The following is a 24,210-nucleotide window of genomic DNA, read 5'->3' as shown; positions in this document are numbered from 1 at the left end:
GCAGGTAAACAGTGTATTGAGCGACGTCTCTCATCCCTCCAGCCTCAAGTATGTATGTGACAGTGGTAACCTTCAGTCCTGGTTAAAGGTTTGATGTGGACATTTGCTTTGTCCTGTTGATACTTCATCATTTCAGTTTTCATTTGAACTCCCACACAAGAAAAACTCACACTCACCCATCTTTATTACTCTGGTAAAAATTGAACAGATCAGATGTCCATGGATGTCACATGTTAGCATGTTGACACCAGTGTCAGTGATGTGTGACTTATGACATTTCTGTATTTATGGTAGTACAATATTTAGGACAGTCTTGTGAGCTGGCTGAGCAACAAAAACATGCTTTGAACATTATTTTCAGTTTGATGGACTTTTTCTGCATGTTTTGCATAATTCAGAAATAATAGTCACAGACTATATCTGAAAAAAATATATAATTTTCAACCTGTACTTGTGTGAAATATTAGCTTGCTGCAGTTAGTGTTACACCACAGATGTACAGTTTTAATGTGGCAATTGACCAAAACTGATAAAGGCTTTCTGATTCATGTGTTGTTATATAGAGGTTGAAGAAATACTTGAGATTTGTATTATATGAACTGTCATACTGTTATACACGTGTATGCAACGTTAAGCACTTTATAAAACCATTTGCCTTCTGGATGCCGGAAAGAAACCACTTCAGAAAAGACAAGCCTTTAATGTCCACCTCCTCATGAATGTTTGTATGTAGCATTTTGTATTTGTTTTAATCTGCTTTTGTTGTTTTAGCATGTAAAAACATCCTTACTTTGTGACTGAATATTTTAGTTTCAAGTTTTCGGTAACCTGTAAATGCAGGGCTTTCGCACATTTTAGTGGGATGACGTAGCTTTTATTTTTACTCAAACTTCCACAGTTGGCCAAAATTGTGCCTTGAAACTGCAGCTGATTTTAGCGCACTGGACACTCAAAGCGAATGTGAGACTCACAATCATATATACTTACATTTTTATATTTCAAGAACATTTGTTTAGTACTTGCACTATGTTTGCATCAACAAGAGATTTATCCAATCTTTTAGGTTGATGAGAAACCCCTTAAGGACTTTTTAACCTTCCCTAATAATCAAAATGTTTCATATTAAAGTGTTTTTAAGGCATTTAGTTGGACTTGTATAATAAAACAAAACTTGATGGATGCACATATAATAGTGATGTTAAGCAAATTGAGGAGAATGAACAATTTTGTATATTTGCTACAATATTTATGATCTTTTTTCTGTAATTTGGTCTCTTCTTTTAGAGAGGACCAAAGCAAGTGCGGATCGCATGTATGTGATATGGATGTGTGTAATTTAATAAATGTCACTTTTATTTTTACTCGGTGTATGTTGATTTTCAAGTGCACAAAATAGTAATAGGCTATTTCCATTGGCTATTTAATCCCAATGACAAGACATTAACATGATGAAAATAAAGAGCTATTTCGGTCATTTTATCAAACAAAGATATTAGTAACTACAGGGTTCCTACACCTTAGTTAACTTCAAATTCAAGGACCTTTCAAGGACTTTCCAGGTCCAATATCCTCAAATTCAAGGACTAAATGTGGGGACACATTTCAAGTGAGAGCAAGGTTACATCGTGTTACCTTTTAAGATACATTCTTACATTTCCCTTTCGAGGGAACTCGCGCTGCGTCACTGCGGTGACCCTTTGGGGACGCCTCCAGGGGTAAGTGTGTCTGAATATGTATATCAAATTCAACCGATGGTGAGGCTTAACGACAAAAACAGGGTGACGCGGGAACCAGAAAGTTTATTGCTATCTGAAATATTGCCAAAGACAGCATTACATGGACGCAGAAAGTATGGCAAGGGAGACGCAGCGTCTCGTTCCCTTCCCAGGGAACAACAGTTACATACGTAACCATCTTATACGTTTTCATGTGTCAAACACAAATATGCAAAAAAGCATTTTGGTATGAATCAACATTCGCAGACAGAAGATATAAACATTTAAAGCGAACAGTTTGGCACGTGTGCTTAAAAAGTCTAGAATTTTTATGATATTATCCTACACTACACAGAGAATAATATCAGACATTTCAGAAAACGTCTTGCATAAAATAGATTCAAGCACTTTCAATGACCTGTATGTATCTATATTTTCAAAAACTTCACAGGGCCTTGAATTTTCCCCCCAGATTCACAAACTTTCAAGGATTTCAAGGACCCGTGCAGAATATGATGAAAAGTAATTTTACAGATATGGAAAACATGAAAAATTATATAAATCACCTGAAACCATACAAAATGAGCAGCTTTTAATAGTAAAACCATGCATTTCATATTGGGGTATGAAAATATTTCTTAATGCATGCATTTTTATATTTATTTGAACGATGTTGAATAATTGAAAAACGTAAAAATTATATTTCCTATAAAATGATCAGCTTTTTCAAAGGGCACATGCCATGAAAATCAACTTTTTTATGTTTAAGTGACCAGTGCTTATCAACCTACCATATCAACCTAGAAAATGTGAAAAAGAACAACCCATTATAACTTTCAACCCCAAATCAGAAAAATTTTGGACACTGTAGAAATTGTGAGTAAAAAAGTCATGGAGTAATTTACAAATCTCATAAACTTATATTTTATTCACAATAAAATATAGATAACATCAAATGTTGAAAATGATACATTTTAAAATGTCATGCCAAGTATTGGCTCATTTTGGATTTCATGAGAGCTGCACACATCAAAAAAGTTGGGACAAGGCTATGTTTGCACTGTGTGGCATCCTCTCTTCTTTTTATAACAGTCTGCAGATGTCTGGGGACTGAGGATACAAGTTGCTCAAGATTAGGAATAGGAATGTTGTCCCATTCTTGTCTAATACAGGCTTCTAGTTGCTCAACTGTCTTTAGGTCTTCTTTTTCGCATCTTTTCTGTGGGTAAAAGATCTGGACTGCAGGCTGGCCATTTCAGTACCCAGATCCTTCTTTTACGCAGCCATGATGTTGTAATTGATGCAGTATGTGGTCTGGCATTGTCATGTTGAAAAATGCAAGGTCTTCCCTGAAAGAGACAACGTCTGAACTTGGATAAACCTTTCAGCATTGATGGTGTGTTTCGCGATGTGTAAGCTGCCCATGCCACATACACTCATGCAATCCCATATATCAAAGATGCAGGCTTCTGAACTGAGAGCTAATAACAACTTGGGTTGTCCTTGTCCTCTTTAGTCCGGATGACATGACGTCCCAGTTTTCCAAAAAGAACTTCAAATTTTGATTCGTCTGACCACAGAACAGTTTTCCACTTTGCCAAAGTCCATTTTAAATGAGCCTTGGCCCAGAGAAAATGCCTGTGCTTCTGGATCATATTTAGATATGGCTTCTTTTTTGACCTTTAGCCGGCAACGATGAATGGCACGGTGGATTATGTTCACCAACAATGTTTTCTGGAAGTATTCCTGACCCCATGTTGTGATTTCCAATACAGTAACATTCCTGTATGTGATGCAGTGCCGTCTAAGGGCCTAAGATCATGGGCATCCAGTATGGTTTTCTGTGAAGATTGTTCCGGATTCTTTGAATCTTTGGATGATATTATGCATTGTAGATGATGATAACTTTAAACTCTTTGCAATGTTTCTCTGAGAAACTCAGAAAACTATTTTTGGTGATTCTATGCCCATCTTGACTTCTGACAGACACTGCCACTCTGAGAGGCTCTTTTTATACCCAATCATGTTGCCAAGTGACCTTATAAGTTGCAAATGGGTCCTTCAGCTGTTCCTTATGAACATTTAACTTTTCGGTCCTCTTATTGCTACCTGTCCAAACTTTTTTGGAATGTGTAGCTCTCATGAAATCCAAAATGAGCCAATATTTGGCATGGCATTTCAAAATGTCTCACATTTAACATTTGATATGTTATCTATATTATAATGTGAATAAAATATAGGTTTATGAGATTTGTAAATAATTCCATTCTTTTTTACTCACAATTTTTACAGTGTCACAACTTTCTGATTTGGGATTGTAGTTTTGGTAAACCATTCTTTGCAAGCAGGTGAAAAATTAAGTCATTGAAATTTGGCTCCCCTTGTGATGTCATAAGGGGATCATATTATAATAATACCGCCCCTTAACCTGCACTATCCAACCTGCACTGCCATTTAATGCAGAGAGAAAGAGAGAGAAAAAATTGACAGCACAATTAAGTTTCAATTTCAACAATCCACCATCATTGCGATCAGTGTTTGCATTTCATCAGCTCATTTGCATTTTTAAAGGACACACCCAAAATGGCACATTTTTGCTCGCACCTAAAAAGTGGGAATTTTAATATGCTAAATAAATTAAAGATAAATGATAATGCTAAATAATTTTTTTAGCTAAAACTTCACATAGGCCTATGTACTCTGGGGACACCAAAGATTTATTTTACATCTTAGGCTACTGTTTTTTTATCAATTTACCTAAACAGCTTATTAAACTGATTCTAAGCAGATATATGAAAAAATCTTAAGATATTTTGTAAAATTTAGTCTTACTTTAAAACATACGCAATAATAGGATATAATTCAACATTATACACACTCATGATCTATGCAATTTTAATATAACTCATACTTGCTTTAGCTCTGAAAGAAATCGAGAAAATATATCATAAATAACAAATTTTAAAGGACTTTAAATTACTGTAAAGCTTTAAATATGACTAATTTAGTAATAGGTTGTACTTGTTTCAATGTAAAATTGTAGTTTTTTTATTATTTAATTATTGTATCTGTTTATCATTATATTTCACATATTTAGTATATGTAATGGATATACTTTGTTGGCCTTTTATGTGTTTTATTTTTTTAAGAATATTGCAATAAAAAAATGAAAGAAATCGACAGGAAGTAAAACCTACGACTGTCCCGCCTTTCCGCACGCGATTGGCTCAGTTCTCACAATAACTAATATGATTGGCTACTACCGCTGTCCGTAATGCAAAGGTCACGCTCTCACAGGAGTTCTTCCGGGTGTTCAGAGAAGAAAGAAAAAAATAAGCAGTCTATCGCCATGTTTCAGACAGAAGCATCTGTCAACCGTTTCTAACAGTTTTATTTCGCGTTGTGTTTGTGAGAGCGTTAACACAGACACATTTGTTGTTTATACTTTGAGAAGAGCGTTACAGTGAATGGCCAGGAGTGCAGGACGGTGTTTTAACAAGTGTGTTGATGTTTGTGTTTAGCAGTCGGTGCTAATGCACCGTATTTAAATGCTCGCATCCACAAAACAACCTTAAAGTCCTACAGAATGCAGTTGTGTCTGTTGAGTGTGCTCACACTGAATAATAAGAGCTGAGAGTTTATATGTGCAGGTTGTGCAGGTTTGTTAGCACTAGCAAGCTGTGGTCATGTATGCGGAAGGCGCCGTGTTTATGAATGCGAGCCGAAAGCATCTTCTGCTACAGTCAGTGCTGTCAGTCTCACAGTGCAGTTTATACCTTATTAAAATAAACAATAACAACCGATGTTTCTGCTTAAATGTCATAGCTACGTTATTTTACTACAAATCACATTAATTGTGAAATAATTTTACAGTGTCTGTCAGATTCATACCATACTGATTATTTTGGCGGATGCTTTCGTTGCCATGGCAAATTTAAAGAGTGGCATGGATTTACTGTCAGAGGTAATCGGTACAGTAGTAACCTCTGGTTGATTTTGGGTTTAAGATGTCCAATACTGTCATCTATTCATGTGTTTAAATAATATACATTTTAAATAGTTTATTTATTACTCACAGGTTTGATTTAAAGTGTTTAAAATTCTGCAGTGTGTTATTATTTATAAGCTACAATGTAAGTGTTATCTGTTTAGCATTTAGATGTTTTCATCCAAATCTAATCTGTTTATTGCTATACTATATAGTATAGTTATACTACATCTCTACATTATAACACTGCACTGTTGTCTTTTAACAAGTGTTTTTAATACAGTAAAAGTGCCACGCAATGCACCATGGAGGAGGCCCACCAAATGTGCCGAGGAATCTCCAGAGATCCAAGTCTGTCACTGGATCCGAGACAGAAGACCAACAGCAGCCACAACAGCAACAATCGCAGCAGCAACTGCCAATGGCAGTTACACAACAACAGGCAAATGCCAATCATCCTCAGTCACCGGTGACATCGTTCGCCCCCTCCGCAAGTCCATCCGCACCACAGTCTCCAAATTTACAAATCTTCATGAGAGGGAGCCCTGTAACAGGCCAGAACGTGAACATCACTGTACAAAATGTTCCTGGGAACCAGCAGATCACCCTCACCTCTCTGCCTCTGCAGAGCCCAGCATCCCCTGGCTTTCAGCACCAGCCCCCGCAGTGGAGGTTCGAACCCGGGTCATCATCTTACATACAGGTGACGTCACCCCTGCCTCAGACCATGCAGCCTCAGAGTCCCACCCAACACAGTCCAGTCCCCATACAGGGTGTGCCCAGACCGGGCGTGTGTGGTCAGAGCCCGACTCGGTTTGTTGAGGCGGGTATAATGGTTCGGCAAATCAGTTTAGGCAGCCCACCCGGAAGTGGCCATTTTGTGTACCAGGATCCAACAGGATTGACGCAGTTGGCTTCAACCACCGCAGGAACCGTTCAGCTTACCTCTCCCGGGACGCCAGGGGCAATCCGAGAAAGACGACTGTCCCAGCCTCACTCTCAAACGGGTGGCACCATCCACCATTTAGGACCACAGAGTCCTGTTGCATCAGGGGCCGCTTTGCCGACTTTGGGCAGCCCCGGGCACATCACCACTTCTAATCTACCACCGCAGATCAGCAGCATCATCCAAGGGCAGCTGGCACGACCTGGCATGATCTATGAGAAGAACGGACAAGGCATGGTGGCAGGTGTGGCGGCCCCCGTGACGGCTTCTTTTGGAGTTCCTTCCACCATCCCTCCTTCCAGCCCATCCCGAAGCAACCCTTCCCAGGGTCTTTCGAACCAATCGCTGACCCCCACCAGTGTGAAAAAGATGCAACCGAGAAGGCTGGAGGAGATCGCGCCTTCAAATCCAGAAGTGGCGCAGTTGAGGAAGCAGTGCCTGGAGCATCACGGGAAAAAGATGGAGAGTCTTAAAGAGGTGTTTAAGGATTACCTCATCGAGCTCTTTTTCCTCCAGCACCTGCAGGGAAATATGATGGACTATCTTGCTTTTAAGAAAAAGCCCTGCGTGCCTCTGTTCACCTACTTGAGGCAAAATGATCTTGACCTCGATGATGAAGAAGAGGAGGAAGAGCAGTCAGAGGTCATAAATGATGAGGTAAAGGATGCTTGAGCTATAATATACACTCCAGAGTTTTCATGGTCTTAAAAAGCCTTGAAATGTTTTTTTATTCTCTGCTCTTTTTTTTAAATCCACTACAAAATTTAAACCCTTAGATGTTCAGTTGTGAGAAACACTGTAATTCATCTTGCTCTCGGTTTCAGTCGGAAACATCGAGAGATATTTTCTGTGTCTTTATGTTTTATCTGTTTCTATGACAACCTTTCAGGTGAAAGTAGTAACTGGAAAGGATGGACAGACAGTGACTCCTGTTGCTATAGCTACGCAACTCCCACCCAACGTGTCTGCAGCGTTCTCCGCTCCGCAGCAGTTCCAGGTGATGAAGTCTTCCTTACTGGGAACCAGCACCAACATTTAAGCTGTTACTTACTTATTTTCATGATGTGGTTTGAGAGAATTAGTCTCATCTTTTTTTTAAGGCCATAAAGCTTAAAAATGATTGTTTTTGCTATCTGTTCTTTATCTCGCAGACCCATGCAGGGGTGGCAGGTGGCAGCATCTCCAACCCTGTGGACATGGAGGCTTTCAAACGGCAGCAAGCCATGGCGCAAGCAGGTAGGGCGACGTTGGCAGTGCAAAGGTGGAGATGTTTCTTTCTCTTTAGTTTCCTTATTTCCTCCTCCTGTTCTTTTGTTTTCCTCCCCTCCGATTTGCTTCTGCTTACTCAATATTCCAGCATCTTTTCCCAGCTCTGTGTTTGAAGCCTGTAATCGAGAAAGGAACAGCTGTCCGCTGATGTCCAAACTTCATTGCTATGTGCTTTATCCCATTTTGCTTTCCTGTTCTGTATCCCATTTTTTTTCTCGGGAGGGAGGTTTTTTGCGTTTTGAGGGTATTGTGTGTTTTGCATCCCAGATCAGGCTAAGAGGTCCCGGATGGAAGTGGGTCGGCATGGGATGATTTTCCAGCACCCCGCCGTAACTCCTTTAGGATCTCCCGGCGTTACCCTCCAGCAGCTCATGCCGACAGCCCAAGGTAGGAGCGCCGCTGCGTTTCGGGCCGGGTCCGCTCTTGTTACGTTATTCATTGCTGCTGGAGGCATTCAGAATTCAAGTTGAACCTTCACCTTTATTTCAAGCATCATCTTCCAGTTGTGATCTACTTATTGGGGCTCTGTTCAAGCTTAGGCCTCATCTCAAACCATCAGAGGAAACATGATGGGAAGAAGATCCAGTTGAAGATGAATGGAAACACATCACTCTTATTTACTTATGATTTTCTCATTAGTTCTTCGAGCCATTCACCTCATGCGTTTACGTTCTTCTTTGCCATAATGGCATCTTGGATTTCATCTGTGGCTCATTGGACGATGAGTCCCAATTTGTTCCCTTCACCGGGATGTCTTTTTATTCACATCGTGTTTGTTTTCTGTTTAGTTCTTGACCATTCTTTCCTATAAACCACGACCCCTCTTCACTAAACTCGATTTGGATTCTCAGTGCATTTTCAAACTTGGTTCCCTTCATCTAGCAAGTTATTTTTCGTTTGTCCTTTTATTGTCACATCATCTTTTTAGTTTACATCCGAGGTTTCCATAATAATTCATGATCTGATGGTGAGGAGCTAAACGGTGCCCTCATGAAAGGTCTTAAACAAGCAGTCTTAGTAAATTAAAAGCTTCAGATATTTAATGAGTTTGGTGTAGTCGGTGCTCATTCTCAGATGCTGAAAAGGGGAAATACTTAGTCTTGTGTGTCACGTCTAAACCCCCTTGTCTTTCCTCTGCTGTGTACCCTCTGCTTTGCTATGTGCAGCTGAAATATTAATGCTGATGTCAGAAATGTATAACCCGCTTCATGCATGATCACGATTCGAGTCGGTGCTTAGTTGTGTCCATTTTTCTTCCTGTGCCTTTTCCTTTTGATTTCCTTTTCTCTTTTTGGTTCTCTTTCTTTTTCTTGATTTCTTATTGTACCTAGACTTTTACATATAGGTAGTTAAATGGTAGTGCATGATTAGTTTTCTTCATAGTAGTGTTTTTAGAGCATTGAGCGTATAAGTATTTTGATTTTTACAAGATTTTTACTTTTCATTCATTAGAACATATAAATCTTTCTTAAGTTTTGTTATGTAGTCATCGTGACATGAACATTATCTTTTATTAATGTTCCCGTTTCTCCAGTGCTGTGTAACACATCACTGGTAACACATAACATAATACTCAAAGGTTGATTGGAATATTTAGGAAATAAGGTGATTCTCACGAAATCCAGACTCCAATTTTTTGCACATATAAAATTAAGGTCTGAACTCACTATAACCATTATTTTTAGAGGATTTAAAACATATTTCCTATAGAATTATTTACACTTTTTAGATTATCATTATAAAAAATTATCATTACCGCAACATTATATTACATTAAATATATGGATTTACAAACTCATGTTTCGGTAATGAGAACTAAAAAGTTGTCTAGGTACTATGACAAACAAAATTTCAACTTTTATCTAGAGAGAAAAAATAAGAACTGCTTACCTGGTCAATTATGTCCCTACCAATAATTTTGTTTTAAAAAATGTTTTTTTTGAGGGCTTAAAAAATGATAGAAAAATGTTGCGGAGGATGAGAAAATTGATCTTGGACACATTTATATTCCTTATTATTGTACCAGTGAGCACCAAATACCACATGTTTCTTTACTGTAAATATTTATAGTATAACATGCACTGAAGCTTTTTATTTTTTAGATTTTTTAATTATAAATATTTCCATGTCAAAGAACCCAAATCCAGTCATGGACACGTTGCGGTAATGAATATTTTTCAGTTAAATGTGGAAAAAACAACAAAATTAGTTTGTATGATGTTATTTGAAATCATGTGCAAAAGAGTACGTGAAGAGATGTAACTGTATGCTTCTTATTTTAATACTCTTACTTTGCATTTACTTTTTTTATCAAAATGTTTCATGACACCTCATAAGTCTAATTTCGCGAGAATCACCCAATTGGGTAATAAAAGGCATTAAAAGGCAATTATTATTCAAAATTTAATCAATTATTATAAAAAACCTTAAAGAGCATACTGTGTTTCCAATTCTTTCTTCTCTCTTTCTATAAATTCTCTCTCGCCCTCTCTCTCCCCATTCATTCCTGCTCTTTCTCCTCCTTCTCTTGTCCCACATAACAGGAGGTATGCCCCCCACACCACAAACGGTACAGATCGGTGGGCAGAAACAGAACCAACAGCAGTACGACCACTCCAAAGGCCCACCTGTCCAAAACGCGGCCAGCCTTCACACCCCACCCCCACAGCTTCCAGGTCGTCTTCCCCCAGGTGGGCTCTCCATGGTGGGGCTGCCTCTCTCCCTTTCCCAGGGTCAGGCTATGGTGGTGGAGCAGCAGACTCAGGCCGCCGGAGGTCAGCTCCAGGCGCAGATGAAGGTCGTACAGGGTCCCGGAGCCGTGCTGGCTCCGGTCAACCCGCATGCGCAGCTGCAGGCGCAGCTACAGATGCAGTCAGGACTCCACTCCCAGTTGCAGCAACAACAGCAAATGCAGCAATCAGTCATGCAGCCTGGCCAACCAGTGAGTAGGAATTAAAGAATTTAATAAGTTTTACGTTTTGTACACTCCTCTAAAGTTTGTCTCTTTTTCTCAGACTGTGGCGCTTGCGCGTCCAGGTTTAGACACTTCTCAGCCCGCCCAGCGTTTGATGTCCAATTCACACTCCACCCCTGCCATGTCTCCTGCCCCCCTCATATCTCCTACCTCTCTTCCCTCCCCGTATCCTTCTGTCCCGGTCCGGACACCCAGTGCCGGTCCCAGTCTCTCCCCTGCTGCGCAGTCCAAACTCGCTACCACGAATGGAACCACAGGGCTTAAGTTATCCGGGGTGGCTCAGAGTCCGTTTGGGCAGAACTCGCAGGAATGCTCTCAGGACAAGCAAGCAGAACAAGCCAAGCTGGTGAGAGACAAGAACAGACTAGAATAAGATCTTAAAATATACATGACATTGTGTAAATGATCAGATATCATTTTTATTTTGGCGCAGATATAAAATGTGATTTTAAATTTGGAAAATGTGCACACATGACTATAAGTCTAAACCTCGGTTAAATGACAATATCAAAATAAGCATCACACAATACATGGATGGTGTCATCAGCTTAACCATGGCAAGAAATACACACTTCCCTTTTAAATGTGTAATATGAATTACAAAAAATTGTCATTTTGTTAAATTTACTAATGTAAGTCACCTCCACTATCTTAGGAAACAGTTTTGATATTGTTTCTGTGTTGTAGGAGAGTCACGTTCACCAGCGCATCGCAGAGCTCCGTAAAGAGGGCCAGTGGTCGGCCAGCCGTTTACCCAAACTTCAGGAGGCGTGCAGGCCCAAATCCCACTGGGACTATCTGCTGGAGGAGATGCAGTGGATGGCTGCTGACTTTGCCCAGGAGAGGCGCTGGAAGATGGCTGCTGCCAAGAAGGTGAGAATACTCAAAAAGTATTGAATTCATAAGGTGTTTGGACATAAATGGGTGATTCTCACGAAATCCAGACTTAAAATGTGTCCAGCATCAGATTTTTTTAAAAAGCCATCGAAGCCAATTTTTTTGCACATATAAAATTAAGGTCTGAACGTACTATAACCATTATTTTTAGAGGATTTAAAAAATATTTCCTATAGAATTATTTACATTTTTTAGATTATCATTATAAAAAATGTATAATTATTAATTATCGCAAAATGATATTACATTATGCATTTACAAACTCATGTTTCGGTAATGAGAACTAAAAAGTTGTCTAGGTACAAACAAAATTTCAACATTTATTTTTAGTGTCACAGTCAATTATGTCCCTTTCAACATTTTTGTTTAAAATGTTAGTTTCTTGAGGGCTTAAACAACGATTAAAAATTGTTGCGGAGGATGAGAACATTCTTCTTGGACATTTATATTCCTTATTATTGTCTCTACATTTACCAATGATCACAAAATACCACATGTTTCTTTACTGTAAATGTTTATTGTATAACATGCACTGAAGCTTTTTATTTTTTAGATTTTTTTAATCATAAATATTTCCATGTCAAAGAACCCAAATCAATTAATGGACATGAAAAATTTCCCCTTAAATGTGGAAAAAAAATTGGTTTGTATGATGTCATTTGAAATCATGTCCAAAATAGTACATGAAGAGATGTTTGTATCTGTATGCTTCTTATTTTGATACTCTTTGCTTTGCATTTACTTTTTATCAAAATGTTTCATGACACCTCATAAGTCTAATTTCGCCAGAATCACCCAAATGTGTGTTGGCATTATGTGAACCCTACAATGACAAAATCTTTTTTTAATCCCCAATAAACCAATGTAGTCTCATTAGTACCACATGCTGTTTTGATTCTCTTGTTAATGTGATGTCACACAAACGAAGCCCAGTCAACGGCCACTGACTACTTGTTAATTTTACCCAAAAGCTTTTCTAAATGTGTTTTTAGCACATTGTAGCGCTAATGTGGCTAAAGATACTATTGTCTGTATTCACAGGAATCAGATTTATTTTTAACTAAAAGTGCTCACTGTCTGTTGTTAAGGGAGTGATGAGCTGTAGCTCATCTGCATTTAAATCTACATAGCATCTGGTCTTTGTGTATGTGGTTGCATACTTGCATATTGGTATCAATGAGGGTTCAGTATGGAGCAGGTTGAGGTCCTGCTTTTTTGTGGAGTGTGATTGTTTCATGTTGAGTTAAATGTTGTCTTTGCCTGTAGCTTGTGCGCACTTGCGCGCGTTACCTGGAAGAGCAGAAGAAGACTGAAGAACGAGAGAAGAGGGAGGAGGAGATGAGACTGCGACACATTGCCAGCACTATTGCTCGCAGTGTTGACTACTTCTGGTCCAATATCGAACAGGTAAACCTTCATTTACACTCACAGACAGTACTTTGGATACAGCTTCTTACAATCTGGTCAAATTTTTATATTATAGTTTGACATAGTTTAGTTTTTCTACTAATCAAAAATTGTGTTGAGACATTTGATTTGTAGTATACCACAGCCGTGTGCAATTTGTAGAGTTCTGGTTACTCAAATGTCTCTTTCTGTCTTTTCACAGGTTGTTGAAATCAAGTTACGGTTCGAGATCTATGACAAACAAAAAAAAGTTCATAGCGTGCTTAAGGCACCAACCAAAGGTAAGGTTTACTAATGCATACAATGGGTGCTTTTATCGAAATCTACTTACAGTCCATTCAAAGTACCGTATTTTCCGGACTATATGTCGCATCAGTCAAAATGAATACATTGTGTTGCTACAGGGCAGTGTGGCAAGTCGGCCAAGCCAGGAGAGAAATCAGATAAAGAAAGTAGAGTGGTAAGATCTTCATCCTTGTATCGTCTTCAGAAACTATTTGACTAGCCGTCACAAAGCTTAAGCCTATGTCTTTCTTTAAGCAGGAGGCTGGTCCATCCCGCAAGAGAAAATCAAGCACCTCGCTGTCAGATGTAGAGGGTATGTTCTGCACTCATGCATCTTTCGACTGGTTTCTGTCTTCCTGTCATTTAAAAGCATGTGGTGTTTTGCAGTTGAAGATGAGGAGAGTACGATAGAAGAACAGGAGGCTACAGAGGTGGCAGCGGATCAGAAAGCCGAACTGGCCGTACTGACTAAAGAGGCTGAGTTTTATCCTCTCTCTAGTCTAGATTTGACATTAGACATGACATAAACCGAAGTTTATCGGACCATAGGCCGAAGTATGGTCCATTTTATACGTGTATGCAAGGCTCTGTGCGCATGACGCAATTTTTGTAAATAATATAATATATATTTTCCAAGGTTGTGTTCGACCGTGCACGTACGTTTGTGTACAAAACAGACTATAAAACAGACTATACCCTGGAATTATAGAGTAGCATTTTGTATAAATGTATACCGTGGTTGAAAAAAAATAGTTTAGAGGTGAGGAAATATAGTATCAATATATATTGACGTTTATTATTATTTAAATAAACATGCCCATTTGGGCAGAAGTGATGAAATAAACACAGTATCTATTACAGCTGTAAACACTGTACATCTGTGTGTCTTTTTCTGTAGCTGAGGTGCCATTGGATGATCTGGTGAAGCAGTATGCCGGAGCTTATGCCGAGGGATTTGATTGGCCACAGCCCTGCAACCAGAGTGAGGATGAAGACAAAGAGGAAGCCGATGGTCTGTGTATATTTGCTACTAAAACAACCTGTTATGAAAGCTAAAACGGTCAAAATCACGAATTGCAAAAGATGTTCAAATGAACATTTTTGCTGTACCAATCACGGTTTTAATTTTTGTTTAGACATGGATTCTCCATTGGACAGTCCACATGATGCAGTGTTGATAGACTCTCTGCTAAGCATGGATCAGTACCGCGGGGCTGAGCGATCATCTACCGGGGCTAATGGAAAGGCCACAAAAGATATTGCAGAAGTTGCTGCGGCAACAGACCTCATTCTACCCAAAGGAAGTGCTAGGACTGCTTTGACCGTGAGTCTGTTTTTAAAAACTTAACTTGTTAACTTGTTTACTCAATTGTCTCTAACTCGGTCAATCTCTTGCTCCTGTTAGGGTAATTTTTCTCCTCCTGCTCTTCTGCACGGCGCTCTGAGGGACTATCAGCAGGTTGGGGTGGAGTGGCTGGCAAGCCTCCATCGCAAAAACCTCAATGGCATCCTGGCAGACGAGACCGGACTTGGCAAAACCGTACAGACTGTGGCTTACTTTGCTCATCTGGCTTGCAACCAAGGTACCCTCCATCATAGAAATAAGACGATCAATGTTTGTTCTAATTTAATGAATGGTAAAGGATGTGTTTTGACCAAAGACTAAAAAATATGAACGTAGTGTCCGTGACGTCACCCTTACGCCCCATTCAGACAGCCAACGACAAGCAGTAGCAGGGCGACGCGATCTCATTCATTTCAATGGAAACCTGCCGACTTCCGGCGACACGAGCGAAAGTGACCGTTGGCGACCGTATGGGCGTGTCCAGCGACGCAAGAAAGTTAAGAAAAGTTTAACTTTATGCAAATGTCGAGCGAATTTCGGGAGCGACTACCAATGAGAACAAAGCAGTGGAGTTCACGTCATCCTTCTCTCGTCAGCTACTGGCGTGGATGGTACTCATTTGTTTATGACAAGCAGCTTTAGAAATGCCTCATTGAAAGAGACAAGCGACACACAGCGATAACGTTGCTGGCTGTCTGAACGAGGGGTTAGGTTTCTGATGAGCCCAAAGTTTTTGAAGCCCAAAGTAGGTGGAGCCTGCTGTCACCATCTTGGCAGCGCATCACTCGCGTATAACCGAAAATAGGCTAAGATGCTTTATGTGGGAGGACCTGAGGTGCCTGGTAGCACGCCCATCTAGCTCGACGGTAGTGACAGCAGCGAGAAAATTTACCCGTTATTCAAGTGGTCACGCCCTTATTTAATCAACACGTTAAGACTTAATATAATTTAAATGGATGAGTTACAAGAAGATTTACCCCAACACTTCCGTGTTGGCTTTACAAAGCTTGCCCGTTGGTTTTGACCTGCTATCTTGGCATTGCAGGTATATGGGGACCACATTTGGTGGTGGTGAGAACTTGTAAACTTCTAAACTGGGAGATGGAGTTTAAACGCTGGTGTCCTGGACTGAAGATACTCTTGTATCTCGGAAGCAGAAAGCAGCGCAGATACAAGAGATCGGTATGAATCAGCAATCTTTTTATGTGACCAACTGTGTACTGCACTTGTTGTAAATCCAGCCCTGTTCTCAAAGTTGGGGCTTAGCAGTTGGCATGCATGCACAAAGTTGTAATTTTCAAATTAGCTTCATTGAAAGTCTCATGGAAAAGCTGTTTATTAAATGTGTTCCTGTTGTCTATTCTCACTCATTGTTTTTTGGTGTACAGAGGTGGTGTGAACCCAACAGCTTCCATGTATGTGTGACATCATACAAGCTCCTCCTGAAAGATCACGCCCATTTCCTCAAGAGACGCTGGAGGCACCTGGTGCTGGATGAAGTTCAGCTCATCAGGAATATGACTGAGAAACATTGGGAAACCATCTTCAATATCAAAAGGTTGGAAAGCGTCTCCACAAATCTTAAAGAAATCTCTTGTATCTTGTTGAATCTTAACTTGTCCAGATTGTTTTGTAGTTTAAGCAAAGGTATATTTAGTTTATCACGTTTGTGTGAAGTGTGTGTGATCTTTATTTTTGTCTCTGTCTGTTTAATAGTCATCAGAGGATCCTCTTAATCAACACACCTCTACAAAACACTCTGAAAGAGTTATGGACCATGATCCACTTCCTCCTGCCAGGAATCACTCACCCTTACCTCAATTTCCCTGTCAAACCCGGCACTGATCAGAACCAGGACTACTGCCACAAGCTGGTCATCAGATTGCACAGGGTAAGGACTGACAAACCTGCATGCATTCAAAGTGTATCCTAAAATGGAGGTTAATAAAAATGTCACATATCAAGAAATGCACATGTCCCCAGCATCACAGGCACCTTGGTGATACATTATGGAAGTTTAAACCAGCTAGTTTACTAGTCTAGGTGTTTAACCATCAATACACACAATCCACATCCTCAATTACCATTTTGGTTTTAATATTGTCTTTTGTAGATGATTCAGCCCTTTATCCTTCGTCGCTCCAAAAGAGATGTAGAGAAGCAGCTGCCCAAGAAGTACGAGCACATTCTGAAGTGCCGTCTGTCCAAGAGGCAGAAAAGCATGTACGAGGACATCCTCATCCAGCCCAGGTCGGCACATAATACATTCAGCCAAACCGTGTTCTCACTCTCCACATCAATCTTCAAATTTATTCATTCCTCTCTCGCCCTCCAGTGCACAGGAGGCCCTAAAGACAGGACATTTTGTGAGAGTCCTTGAAGTTCTTATGCAGCTGCAGAGGATCTGTAACCATCCAGACCTGATCCAGACCAGAAACACGCACAGCTCTTACATATGTCAGCCTCTGCAGTACAACACCCCATCGTTACTGCTTACTGCTCTGCAGCAGGACCAGTGGAAGGTGGGGAGAAAAATGCATTTGACAGTAAAAAGAAAGTTTGTTTATAATGTTACTGATGTATGTAATATTTTTCTCCAGACTGTAGATATGTCTCTGTTCGATCTTATTGGTAACGAGGGCAAGCTGACCCGTTATGAGGCCGAGGAGGTTTTCCCCAAACTCAGAATGACCAAACAACTCATTGAGGAGATCTACAATGCACCTGACGCTCCACCTAGACCAAGACCATGCAAAATTAAACCTATGAGGTATGAGGCAGCTGACTGTCTGTACAGTCTCAATGAATCTGTACCAGTTTGACCAATGGGGCTGTTGTTTCAGATTGTTCCTGCCAGTGCAGTACGGGACTAAACCAGAAGGACGTCTGGTCCCTATGACCACCAGCACCACTCAAGCACCGCGTGCCACTGCTGTAACTTCTGCCCCTACCACCACTTCTGCTTCCACTACTGCTGCCCCAGGCACACAGCCCAGAGGCAAATCACCCCTTACCTCCGCCACTTCCACACAAGGTAAGAGTCACTTACCAATGCAAGCTAAAACACAATGTCTTTAGTTGTCTTTAGGTTACTGTTGACCACCACACCAGTACGGAGAGTTTTAGTGCACACACACACACACACACACACGCACACACACACACAGACACTGTCTCACGATCTCAATTGGCCTAATTTTTATGTTCTTATTCTTATTTTTCTTATTTTTCCTGAAAACTGATTATTGTCCTATAATTTTATTTGTATTAAACCTCACGCATCATTTATTATTTTTACAACTAGCGTATTTTACAACCAAAACACAATCTGTGAAATGTGTGACACTACTTGCACATCTTAACAACTGCAATCATCTGCTAAGAAAGCCTAATCACATAACAGCACCCTGACAGTTAACTGTAAATCTCAAATAACAAAAAAAGTTAGATTTGTTTATCCTTCACTCCCTTTCAACCTGATTGGTTAGTTCAGACTGTTAATTCCACATCTTACTCCATAGCATCAACAACCAACAGCTCACCTGGACCACTCTTAACAGGAACCACCCCTAATCCCCATTCTGCCCCTCTGGCAATGAGTGTGCCAGGGGTCACCACTTTACCCCCTATGCCTGCTGTGGCCCCCCAGGCCCCTGCCGCCCACCCCCTTCAGCCCAACTTGGTCTCCCAGAGGCTGGTGCTCGGCTCCCAGGCCCAGGCACGCTTGCCTAGTAAGTGGCCTCGGCTACCCACTGCAGTCCGGTTCCCTTCCTTCTGTCTCTTTCCTTGTTAACCTGCACTTAAATGTTTCCTTCCATTCTTTATGGCCACAAAGCACAGTCATGAAAGACAACTGAGAACGGAAGATCAGAGACTACAGTACAGACTCTGCTGAAGTGGGCTAACATCTAAAAAAAATAAGTTAAGTTCACAAGATAAATGAAATGCCACTCTTTGGTGCTTTTCCGTCGCATAGTACCCCACAGTTTGGTTTGGGTCAGCTTACTTTTATGAGCCTTTGGGTGCAGTATATAGTACCGAATACTTTTTTAGTACCACCTCAGTTGGGGTTCCAAGCGACCCGAGCTGATACCAAAACGTGATGCGAAAACACTGTAGATCACTGATTGGTCTGAGAGAATCGTCACCGTACCAGCATCATCGCTATAATGTAATAGATTAGCTTTACCTTCATGCTAGCTTGCGCTGTCTCGAGTAAACCTGTTGTCATCTGTGCTCTGCTATAAATTCCCAAACACCCTTTTAGGGAAGAAAAACATCCACAGGTTGAGAGTCAGGAACGCCATACCAATTTTTTTCCAGACTTTGAAACTTGCGCACATTCTCATATATGCTTAAATGCAACTTAAATGAGGCTCAGCGGAGCGCGTCGATAGACGCGTGAAGTGTTTGAACAGAGACTGTCATGAGGTAGTGATAAACGCGATGTGCAAACATCTATTTGTGGTGGTCAATTTTAGTTTTGTGGCAGACTGAGAAATAAATAAATAAATGTATGGGAATGTACAACGACGTTCTCACTTGTATGATGTCACAGCGGTAGGCAGCGCAAATATAACCACACGCCTATAATCCCTCCCACTCCGAAGTGTTACTAAACTCGATGGAAAGCTAACCAAGCCAAAGTGAGGTGAGCTGACCCGACCTGGCCCAAACCAAACCATGGGGTACTATGCGATGGAAAAGCGCCATTTAAAGGGACAATAAGTAGGATTTTCCCCCATCTAGTGGTGAAATTGTATTTTGCATTCAAACGAATAGTGCTCTCTAGCGCCCCGCTTTTCCAAATGCGTGTTGCAACTGCGGTAGCCGTTATGTACTCGCTGATCTCCTTGTCCGTTTCAGCTAGTTCATGTGTTCTGAATGAAAACGCGTTGTGGATATGCATTGGTAGGCTAGTGCTTTTTGTCCCTCTCTGCTATTATAGTTTATCAATACGGCGGAGCGACATGGAAGCCTTCTTGGACTTACCCGTTCAATGTAAGTAAAGAGAAAAAATTAGAAAGAAAACAAAGAAATGTCAGATCACCGGCAGAGGTCATTTGACACCAGCGAGGACATATTTTAAAATAAAGACATTGATTTTGATTAATAAAACACTTAAAACCCTACTTACTCTCCCTTTAATGATTGGTTCACCCAAAAAATACAAATTCTGTTATTTACTCACCCCGTGTCATTCCAAAGTCTCATGAAATTATACGATAGATATGCATAAGAAACAGACTGACATTTAAGGACTTTATTGAGCTGAAAAACCATTGCTACAAAATCATTCATGAACCTGAGAACCGATCTACTTTCCTCATAAACCTGCATGCCAAGGAAAGCCAAGGCGAATTACATCCTTCATTTATTGGTTTTGTTCTATCCTGACACAAAGCATCATGTAGTCCAAAGAAGAAAACACTACAAGTTTTTTTGTGTGCTAATCCTTTGATCAACAACAGAAAGATTCCCTATTCCGATCTTATTAATAGTGTCAAAAGCAGATATCACCTCAGCAGATGACTTACGGTGGTCTCTTTCTTCATCTTTAAACCAGCATGACCCCTTCAGATCTTTCTCCAGGCTGCACCTGCTGCCTCTCTTTTATATTAACTTTTTGTGTTTACCCTTCGGTTTATGCACTAATCCCTTTCTTTTCGATCCCATCCAGGATGATCCAAAAGCTTTCAAATATTGTTTTGCCTCCCCACCTTTTCAGTCTGGCTCTTATTTCCAGAGCCTTACCATCTTTCCGTGGGTTTAAGGAGCGTTAATAACGCATGTGGGTACTGCTCCCCACACCACCGGTCTTTATGCACCTCCTTACTTGCATGTAACTGTTTGTTACATGAAACCCCTTTTTTTTTTACAACAAGCCAATGATGATGTATATCTACTGTTATTGCTCTGCATTGAATGTTTTTATTTCAGATGTTTTATTATTATAAGCCTGGCAGAAAATTAACCTATCCCGGTTGCGCATGTCGCTTCTGTGCTCACCCCTGAACTTAACGAAATGTATTTCTTGCTCCAAGACACTCAGTTGGCCAGTTTTGTTTAACAAAAGTTGTATTCATCTTTGTCTCAACCTCCTGCTGAAGGTGGAGATGTAGTGAAGGTTGCCCAGTTGGTCAGTCAGGGCCGTATCGCCCAGCCAGAGACTCCCGTGACCCTGCAGTTTCAGGGCAACAAGTTTACCTTGTCCCCGAGTCAACTCCGCCAGCTCACCACCGGCCAGCCTCTGCAGCTTCAAGGTACACTCGGTAATGTCCAGTCCATATTCATCTCCCCATCTCATTTGACTCATTCGCTTGAGGCGTTTGCATGTGTGTACCAAATCACGTCACTGGGTTACTTGTAGGTTATCTGAATATGACCGGTATTTGTATGTCTGCATTAGGTAACATCCTACAGATCGTGTCGGCCCCCGGACAGCCTCTCCTTAGGCCACAGGCACCGCCCATGGTGATGCCCACTGTACCCCAGGCTGTTCCTGTCCAAAACTCCTCAGGCACTCCTCCTGCCACATCCACACCAGTGCAAGGTGAGAAACTAAAGCTGACCAATACAGTAGGGCTGTAACGATATTTTCTGTCTAAAATCGAATCTGCATCGCGATTCTGTGTTTCATGCGCAGCTTGTGCGTGTACTATGGCGTTTTGGTCAGTAAGAAGTCCTTTATCAATCTAAAATCATTATGAGTCTGAGTCGTTTATAACCTGCATCTAAAAAAGCAACACTTGTTAAATAGAATCATTCAAAATATTCTTTATCATGAAAATACCTGAAACAATTTGAAGAACAGCAATATACATATTCCTGTAGACATTTCCTGGAATAGGGTTTGTAACGCTATTTCTTCTGTGGCACAAGTGGCGTTTCTGCGCTTCTTGGCTTTTGGATGTGGCGGCATTTCACCGTAATTCATTCAGATTCATTCATTGAGAAAACGCGCATTTGCACGATAAATCGTTACAGCCCTACAATACAGGTTTATTAAAATGACCACAGCAGACACCATATCTGGATGATGCTTTTTTTAGCCTACCTGATGTATATATCAGCTATCATAACTGCTTTGTCACTCATTCATCTAATATGTTATTAAAAGAATTAGTCCATTTTCTTAAAAAAAAATCCAGATAGTTTGCTCACCACCATGTCATCCGGAGTGTTGATGTCTTTCTTTGTTTAGTCGAGAGGAAATTGTGTTTTTTGGAGAAAGCATTCCAGGATTTTTCTCGTTTTGATGGACTTTAATGGACCCCAACACATAACAGTTTAATGCAGTTTAAAATTGCAGTTTCAAAGGACCCTAAACGATTCCAAACGAGGCATTAGGGTATTATCTAGCGAAACGATTGTCATTTTTGACAATAAAAATAAAAATATGCCCTTTTAAACCACAACTTCTCGTCTTCATCCGGTCCTGAGACGCGCCAGCACGACCTCACGCAATACGTCATCATGTCAAGAGGTCACGGATGACGTATGCAAAACATGCCCCAGTGTTTACAAGTGTGGAGAAAGAGGACCGTTCCCACATTGTTGTATGTTGAATGATACTAATTAATGTCTTTGTGTCAGTTTATTGTTTAAAATGGTCCGCAAGTGTGCGTTTCATATATGTAACACGTGACCTTTCCATGGCATTACGCAATTACGTGAGGTAGCGCTGGCGCGTCACAGGACTGGAGATAGACAAGAAGTTGTGTTTTAAAAGTGCATATTTTTTATTTTTCTTGTCAAAAATGACAATCGTTTCGCTAGATAAGACCCTTATGCCTCGTTTGGGATCATTACGAGTCCTTTGAAACTGCAATTCTAAATTGCATTAAAATTGTTATGTGTTGGGGTCCATTAAAATCCATTAAAATGAGAAAAATCCTGAAATGTTTTCCTCAAAAACATTATTTTTTTTCAAATGAACAAAGAAAGACATCAACATTTTGGATTACATGGTGGTGAGTAAATTATATGGATTTTTTTATTAAAGAAAATTGACTAATCCTTTAAGCAGAAACCTCCTGATGTTTAATGATGTTTCGGTACTAACTTTCTCTCTTACTGGCTGTTTTTTATAAAGGAAATGCCGTGGCAAGTACAACAGCTCCAACCTCCACAGACACGCATACACATGGCAAACCTTCAACCAATGCCACCTCACAAGTAAGTGTGAAAGACATTTGTTTGAGGTGCACAACTCTCAAACCTCTGAACTCAAACCTGTCTGTGTCTTTTCAGGAGTCGAGCGAGGAAAGGAACAGACAGCTAAAGGAGCGCCTGGCTCGTTTGTTTAACGTAAACGAGTGGCGCTCCTCACGCTCTGTGTTGTACGGTTCTGACCTGATCAAGTCCTGCTCTGTTTATGAGGGACGCCCTCCTCCGGCCTTCCCCGCTCCCCAGCATTCCCGCTGGACATGGGTGGGAAGAGACAGCTGTCTGAGGGCTAAGCGGACATGTGTGTCCACTGTGGCTCCGCTCCGTTCTGCTATCCTTTCCAACGTGGAGCAGCTGGAAGCAGTAGGCACCCTGGCGAAGACGTACGTGCGGTGCATTTAAAAAAATTATCGGATAGTATTGTTCTTATAAAATGTAGTTAAGTATTAAAATTGGATTTGTTATCTGTTATGTTATAGGTTCTCCTGTCTACTTCCTGCTGCTGTAGCTCCTCCCCCTCAGTTGTACGCAGCCAATCCTCCACCCTCGTACAGCCTAGCTCAAAAGTCACTCAGACGACAGCTGCAAGAAGCGTCCGCTCCGCATAATGCAGAGATACGTAGTTTGACCTGTCCTACTGTGGTCAGCTTCCCGGATATGCACATGCTAGAGATGGATTCAGGTATGTACAATGGACTTTATTTTCCAAATTGCTTGCTAAAGAGACCAACTGTTGTTTTTTTCCTGTTTTTTTTTTTTCAAAACACCATAGCATACATACATCCAGACCCTACATTTGCCATAACCCAATTCAGATTCTGTTGAGGTATTTGTAGTATAATGTTTCTGTGTATGTGTGTGTGTATTCAGGAAAACTGGAGGCTTTGTCCATCCTGCTCCAGAAGCTGAGTGCTGAGAACAGACGTGTACTGATCTTCACACAAATGGCCAGCATGCTGGACATACTGGAGGCCTTTTTAGACAATCGCCGCCTAACCTACGTACGGCTAGACGAGAGTCTGTCGCTAGAGGAGAAACGGGTAAATTATCTGTAGTGGCCTGCTCTCTGTTAGCTCTTCTGTCTTTACTTTGTTTCGATCCACTGAGGCTGTGTGGGTTTCTGGGATGTAGATAAAGGGGTCTGCATATATGCATACGGGGATCCTACATATGCATGCTAGCTTAGCTTGTCCCCAGCTTAAAAAACCTTTCCAA

General features: G+C 40.7%; 2 protein-coding genes across 13 annotated transcripts in view; both read left to right on the top strand.

The window, feature by feature from the left end:
* ulk1a (unc-51 like autophagy activating kinase 1a) overlaps positions 1-1,361 on the top strand; it is a 28,386-nt gene extending 27,025 nt beyond the window's left edge. Inside the window, exon 28 of the mRNA XM_073867703.1 lies at positions 5-1,361. Coding sequence (XP_073723804.1) covers positions 5-60 — 56 coding nt within the window. The 3' untranslated portion in view covers positions 61-1,361. The remainder of the gene's footprint in view (positions 1-4) is intronic.
* Positions 1,362-5,956: 4,595 nt separating this feature from the next.
* Positions 5,957-24,210, top strand: part of ep400 (E1A binding protein p400) — a 32,734-nt gene continuing 14,480 nt past the window's right edge. For 7 of the 12 annotated variants that reach the window (XM_073867697.1, XM_073867695.1, XM_073867692.1 and 4 more), the window contains exons 1-29: positions 5,957-7,306; positions 7,539-7,646; positions 7,801-7,885; positions 8,186-8,305; positions 10,462-10,859; positions 10,933-11,238; positions 11,580-11,765; positions 13,056-13,196; positions 13,399-13,477; positions 13,601-13,656; positions 13,737-13,794; positions 13,869-13,963; positions 14,385-14,493; positions 14,618-14,805; positions 14,887-15,064; positions 15,872-16,008; positions 16,215-16,384; positions 16,543-16,717; positions 16,940-17,076; positions 17,162-17,348; positions 17,427-17,596; positions 17,670-17,860; positions 18,348-18,557; positions 20,937-21,098; positions 21,236-21,379; positions 22,922-23,004; positions 23,080-23,378; positions 23,475-23,677; positions 23,866-24,035. In XM_073867697.1, the coding sequence (XP_073723798.1) occupies positions 6,002-7,306; positions 7,539-7,646; positions 7,801-7,885; positions 8,186-8,305; positions 10,462-10,859; positions 10,933-11,238; positions 11,580-11,765; positions 13,056-13,196; positions 13,399-13,477; positions 13,601-13,656; positions 13,737-13,794; positions 13,869-13,963; positions 14,385-14,493; positions 14,618-14,805; positions 14,887-15,064; positions 15,872-16,008; positions 16,215-16,384; positions 16,543-16,717; positions 16,940-17,076; positions 17,162-17,348; positions 17,427-17,596; positions 17,670-17,860; positions 18,348-18,557; positions 20,937-21,098; positions 21,236-21,379; positions 22,922-23,004; positions 23,080-23,378; positions 23,475-23,677; positions 23,866-24,035 (5,850 nt within the window). In that variant the 5' untranslated portion in view covers positions 5,957-6,001. The remainder of the gene's footprint in view (positions 7,307-7,538; positions 7,647-7,800; positions 7,886-8,185; positions 8,306-10,461; positions 10,860-10,932; positions 11,239-11,579; positions 11,766-13,055; positions 13,197-13,398; positions 13,478-13,600; positions 13,657-13,736; positions 13,795-13,868; positions 13,964-14,384; positions 14,494-14,617; positions 14,806-14,886; positions 15,065-15,871; positions 16,009-16,214; positions 16,385-16,542; positions 16,718-16,939; positions 17,077-17,161; positions 17,349-17,426; positions 17,597-17,669; positions 17,861-18,347; positions 18,558-20,936; positions 21,099-21,235; positions 21,380-22,921; positions 23,005-23,079; positions 23,379-23,474; positions 23,678-23,865; positions 24,036-24,210) is intronic. The other 5 variants (XM_073867702.1, XM_073867696.1, XM_073867693.1 and 2 more) reach the window with 4 other exon arrangements.

This window comes from Misgurnus anguillicaudatus, chromosome 5 (genome assembly GCF_027580225.2).
Source record: "Misgurnus anguillicaudatus chromosome 5, ASM2758022v2, whole genome shotgun sequence".
Classification (NCBI taxonomy): Eukaryota; Metazoa; Chordata; class Actinopteri; order Cypriniformes; family Cobitidae; genus Misgurnus; species Misgurnus anguillicaudatus.
Note: the sequence above shows the minus strand (reverse complement) of the source record. Positions and strands in the feature narration are given on the sequence as shown.